The sequence below is a fragment of the Anarrhichthys ocellatus genome, unplaced genomic scaffold, assembly GCF_004355925.1.
Source record: "Anarrhichthys ocellatus isolate YVR2014 unplaced genomic scaffold, GSC_Weel_1.0 scaffold10, whole genome shotgun sequence".
NCBI lineage: Eukaryota > Metazoa > Chordata > Actinopteri > Perciformes > Anarhichadidae > Anarrhichthys > Anarrhichthys ocellatus.
Window position 1 is genome coordinate 4,879,576 of NW_022280040.1, and position 6,148 is coordinate 4,885,723.

The window sequence follows — 6,148 nt, forward strand, 5'->3', positions numbered from 1 at the left end:
CCCCCCCCCCCCCCCCCCCCCAATTCCACAGCCTAATGGGTACCTAGTTAAACGGCGCGGAAGCATCAAATTGAACCCAGATCGCTTTAAAAGAAGATGCCGTCAGTTTTAGCAGGTCTTGCCTGTGAAATACTTTTAACGTCAGAAGAGCAATGATCTGTCATGTCTCCTGCGTCTCCATATGCAGTGGCATGGTTGTGGTTATTCCTGGCGTGGCAGTTTGATGGATAGGCTCCTTGGAGTGACTCAAGTTAGACGAGATGAGGAGGAGGTTTGTTTACAATTTGAGTGCGTTCGCTTGAAGTATCCTCTTGCATATTTACACACTTGTTGCAATTATTTAGCTTTAATTATTTATTGAAACATCTTGAGTGATCCTATGTGGTAATAGCTGATTTACAACACAGTATAAAGATGTTTTGCTTCTTCAAAACACCTTCTGTGGCCTGAGAAAGATATTGAGTCAGTGGTAAAAATGGTTGTTTACGGAAAAGGAACTCTGAATCACGCAGAAGGAAGTGATTCAGAGGCATGTTTGTGGTCTCAGCATTAAGATCACATTTTCCTAGCTTTCCCCATCAATTGCAGATCGACAGTGGCGTTCCTCAGTAGTTTCTTGCGTGCGAGTTTGTGTGTGTGAGTGTGCTGTAATGTGATTGGGTCACACAGTGTGCGTGTGTGTGTTAGGCTCTGAGTAACTGATAGTGATGTAACATTGCTAATAGTGGCTTCTCTGTGTTTCTGCCATCAGTGTGATTCTGTGGCACCAGTTTGTGACCCAGCACAGCATTCAGCTTGTGACAATAGGTCATTTATTTATTTTTTTTTGCTCCGTTTCAAAGCCCTCCGACACGCCGAATACTGCACAGAGTAGGCCTAAGACAGAAAAACAAATGGTTATGGCCTGGTCTATTTCCTGGAGAACCTGTATAGAATGTGTACGCTAAACCCACTGAAGGGGTTTAAGGTTTAGATCTTGGATTTCTGCCGTCAATGTTAATTTATAAACCCACAACAAGATGGAACAGTTACGTTTCAGTTCTAGTTACTAAATAAACAACAGTGACATCACTCATGTTACAATGAACGTCCTATTTCACTTTTTACTTCTTTATTTTTGCACAGACAGGAATTTGACGTGACATGCTGGAGAGATGTCAGTGAAAGGTGACTGACTCTATAAGACAGACAGTGACTGAAGACTTGACTTGAGTCTCGCCCTCAAAAGACTTGAAACATTCATTCATTCATTCATCATTACATCATCCTCCAGTATCGTAACATACTGTCTGCCAATAGATAAAGGAGTGATGAAAGCTCTGCATACTTTACATGCTTTGAATTCCTTAGATGTGGTTATGAGGTGTTCTAAGCAGACCGGATGTGATGCCGAGGATGACTGAGCGCTCATTACAACCACATTTGATTAAAACCTCTCTGAATGCCTTGTGTCTTAGGGTGAGGTCATTGCAACAACCCACAACCAGAGACAACGTGATTCCCTGTTTCTGTTCACAGTTATAATTGATGATGATTCCATATTTTATGGTTCAAAGGAATCACTTTTGGCTCTTGAATCCTGTAATTGGCCCTTGTTATTATATTTGGCAATAACAGACTTAAGGCTTTTTAACACATATTTCCTAGTACATCACTGGGACAACCTTTTTAAGGCGCCTCAAGCTATTCTCGCTATTCACACATGCACTGCATTCAGGAACGTTTCCGTCTGATTGGTTCGCTCGCTCCACGATAAGAGGGTCTTTCATCAGGCGGACGTAACCCTTTCGTTCACAACACGGGCGTACCGCGGCATTCTCCCTGAAATGTTATTGTGTCTTGAGGTAGGAAAGAGACTATAGCTAGATGTAGATGTCCTAGATTTGTGAGTTACCACTGCCGGTAAGGAGAAAGTCTTCACTAACGAGACAATAGGCTGTAAGAAATAAAGAGCGGTGGTGGAGCGTGTCCTTGTTGTAGCTGATGGTTTCCTTGACTGGTTGGATGAGCTTTATCTCAAGATAATGATCACCATACAACACAACTCACGTTCAGACTGAGTATTTTAGCCATGTGCTCCACTTGCCATGCAGTGGCCAATAGAAAATGAATGCTATTACTCATGCAGGGGAAGTTACAGTACATGTGCATGATGTACCTCTACATAGACGGTGACATCAAGATGTTGCAGATTATGCAGAGATCTAAAATATCTTTGTTTTTCAGTCGGCAATAAGATTTTCTGCAAACAAAATTCCCTCAAACTTAAAGCTCACACAGATGGAAGTAATATGACTGGCTTTGAGCAGTCTTTGCCGCAGCATTGGTGTACAGTGATCTAAGACAAAGAGCCTCTCGCATTGTCTGCTGGGAAAAAGATGTGAAAACTTGCCAACTGCCAGAGCATGATAGCCTCCCTGTTATCCCATTGTTTGTCTGTTCTGGGGTTACCCTGGCCCACAGAGCTGCGATGACCTGCCTATTCCACCGTGCTGTGAACAGAGGGGTGGGGGGCTCCACTGAAGCCAGTTAGCATCCAACAGGCTATATCATTATTGTTCATCTCACAGCCTGTAGTCTCCAGAGAAAGAGCGATAAGGGAGACGACCCGCAGAGCTCGCTGTCTGGCCCGACAGACTGGAAGTTATTCGACTGCTTCATAATCAAAAAATGCTGAAGTTTGGGAGCAGAGTGGTGCGTTGGCTCACCTGTTGTTGCTGTTGTTGTCGTCCACCTTTTCCCCTCCACTAGTGTGTGTGACTCCCCTGCAGAGGCGTTCTGCTGCTAATGCACACTGTCTAAGCTGAGCTTTAATGCTGATGATGACCCACACGCATCTATTGATTGATGCCCTTTTTAACAAATGTTTTCAGCCGGAGCGTGAACGTTCCCCAGTGGACACACTCGATAGCTATTTTTAAATGACGCTCTGAGATTTGGAGAAATATGGTCGTTTGCGGTGAAACCCGCAATTAGATGAGAAGGTCGATATTGATTTCACCTCAGTGCGTTCAATACAGAGATGCTGCAGACTTGGCATATGTTTAGCATAGCTGAACACCAAGACTGGGAAAAGGAGGGAAATGCAGAATAAGATGTATAAACACACCCCGGATATTTATAGTATTATATACACAGTATTATTCTTAGACATCCTTGCAAAGTTCACCACAGGTTGTACCATCTTAGTTTACCTCATTTCCGTTAGGTATTGAGCAATAATGATCACAACAAGTGCAGAGATGACGAGCATCGTGGAGCTCCAGTAACGGGTTTCAGTTATTTGTCAATAATGTGCAGAAACGGAAGCAAAACCTCTGAAACCAGAGGACCCAACGCTGAAGTCAGCTCGACTTTCTCTTTCTTAGGAAGCTCGTCTATTCCCAAATGACTCGAGGGCTGTTGCTGAAGTGACGGATTAGACTTCTGTGCCAGCATTACCTCAGCGCCCTTGCTCTCCAAACTCTCTCACACACACACACACACAGAGAAAGAGAGCTTACAGCTGTATAAAGGGTTGGGTACCGGCTGTTTGCTCTCTTCTGCATAGATATGCGTTATATTGACCGAGCCTGTTTCTCTTCTGACTACTGACGTCATTAAGATCTTAAGTATCGCACTAAATTTCAAGAACAGCGGCAGCATTAAAGTATGAGGCGTTTTATTGAGCCTGTGTTCAGTTCCTCCAGGTTTTCCTCAAAACTTGTTTTCTTGTGCGAGCTAAATGAGAATAGTTAGTTACTTGGCACTATCTGTCTTGGATGAAAACATAAGGAAAAGTAAACTTTGTTGTGTGTTTCATGCGTCATTTCGCTGTAAAAATGGTTGTTTGCTTGCTGCTTCAGGTTTAGAACTAATAATAAAGGACATAATAAAAAGGCACCGGCTCTGATGTAAAACTTTAATCCATTTCCACCAAATGATGATGTGATAAAGTGCCAGATTACAGCACTTCTATTGGGTCAGTGGCAAATAACAAGTCTGTCATTAGATCATCTGAAGGGTTTGTAAGTGTCTCTTATTATTTTTTTCCTCTTACAGAAAGAGATTCAAGCCATGAGCCAGTGCCACCACCCCAACATCGTGTCTTACTACACCTCGTTCGTGGTGAAGGACGAGCTGTGGCTGGTCATGAAGCTGCTCAGTGGCGGTAAGTGCGTATGTCTTCCGAGGCTTTGTTCTGCTTTGATCATCTTGAGACAGGGTTCAGCAGGAAGAGCGGGGCTACTTACTGCCAGTGATGATAGCTGTGATTGTAGGGAATGTGACGTTGCTGATCTTCATTGTGTCCCGTGTGATCTGTGGCTTTTTCCGGGCTTTAACTCAGTAACGGTGCAGGAGCTAATGACAGGGCAGAGCTAATAACAGCCCGCAGGCCGGCATCGTGGCACTCTTGTGGCAGCGCTGCAATTAACTAGTAAGAGGAGCGTGAAGAGGAGGCCGTCGTGTAGAAAAAGACCTCAAAATGCAACAATTGCATCTGCTCCTGATTGTTTTGTTCTTTTTATTTTTTCCATTGAAGTGGAGTCCTTGTGGTTCTGGAGAAGAACTTTAACAGCAGACCTGTGAGGGCTCCTACACACAAACGGCATGTAGATTAATGCGTCCTGTACCCAGCATTTCACAAGCAACAAGGACCGTCTTCAGAGACGAAGACAGCCTGATAAGACTCGTGGTCCTCTGTTTACAAAGAGTCCAAAAATCTGCACTCATTTCCCTCTTAATCCTGCTGTCAGTCTCGCACGAAAAACATCTGCACTCTGTTCCTACCCTCCCTTGTTCCTCTGTGTAAACAGCGTCCTACTGTAACGGATAGTGCCCAGGTGGCATGCCTGGCTCCCTCGGATACACTCGAGTCCTGATCCGCTTGGCAGCCACCCTGCAGCTGGGCCTGGTGGGGTGGGGGGGTGGGGGGTGGGTGGGGGCACCGTGCCCGCCAAGCGACGCTTGAGCAGAAGGGCCAGCCTCACAGCAGGCGCAGACGCCACTTAAGATGGCCTCTCTGGTTCCCCTTATCCTAGTTAAACAGAGGCCCTTGATGTTGAATTTTATTGTGCGGTGTAATTAAACGATGGCCTTGGCGACGTCTGCCATGGAGACAGACCTTAAATGAGGTCGGGCGGAGCATACCAGCCCAGAGGAAGGCCAACCGCTGTCTGCAAACTCCGGCTCTTGTGTCTTCTGCTGTTTAAAAGACAGTTAACAGCTCGACGGTTGATCTGACGAAGCCCCGACATGTTTTTATACCAACAGTGTTTGTTTGTGAAGTGCTATATGAAGAAGCAGAGTACATTCCCACAGTGCAGTACTCATTGCTGGGAGAATAGAGAGAATAATGTTGTTAGACCCTGCAGCTTAAACTTTTACAGAATAATCGCTAAACATTCTGCAGTTCTAACTCGGCCGCAACACAACATATCCTGATGGTATGCAACTCTTGCTGTACCGTCTCTCTGCGGTTGATCGGTATGCCACTGCTGCTTCTATTGGCTTATTAAGGCACTTATACAAGTTATGTCACTCATGCTGCACTGGCAGATACCAGCATGATACTTGTACCACAGGGCCTTTAGCAGTTGCCAGGTGGGGAAGGGTACGCTTGAAAAGGTTGGTCTCGGTCCGCTTTCGTGGTTTGAATGCAAGCGAACCAATTTGATTTTATGATAGCAGATACGTGATTTTAGCATAATTTCAAGCTTAACTATACTAGGAGGTCGATCTGCTGAGAAATCTATTCAGGAAGCAATCTCATAATTGATCTGTATAAGGCCACGTTTATAACTTATTCATGCAAATCAACACGTGTGAATGTCAGCGTGGTATTTCCACTGATTAACAGGTCATTATTTAAACCGCTGTGCTTGTATCTGACTCTGTGTACTTTGTTGGTTCATTGAGATCATGTCCAAGTGTGTGACAGCGATCCCACAGTAACACGCCTCGAATCATTACTGCTCAATTAGGTTTTGTCATGTCTCTACTTGTCCGTCATTATACATAACATGCGGTTGATTTGCAGTCTAATACTACAATGACAAGTTATTTTCTTATGGGCTCTTCGTAGAGCATAAATATACACATGAAGAGCATTAAATTTCTGCATAAACCTCCTGTCATCACTGGATTTTGATTTCCCCACGTGGGTCCT

The 6,148-nt window shown here is 44.5% G+C and overlaps 1 protein-coding gene across 3 annotated transcripts in view; it reads left to right on the forward strand.

Moving 5' to 3' along the window:
• The window catches only part of oxsr1b (oxidative stress responsive kinase 1b), a 37,347-nt gene that overhangs the window by 8,620 nt on the left and 22,579 nt on the right, over positions 1 to 6,148 (forward strand). For all 3 annotated transcript variants that reach the window (XM_031849945.1, XM_031849946.1, XM_031849947.1), the window contains exon 3: positions 4,042 to 4,150. In XM_031849945.1, coding sequence (XP_031705805.1) covers positions 4,042 to 4,150 — 109 coding nt within the window. The remainder of the gene's footprint in view (positions 1 to 4,041; positions 4,151 to 6,148) is intronic.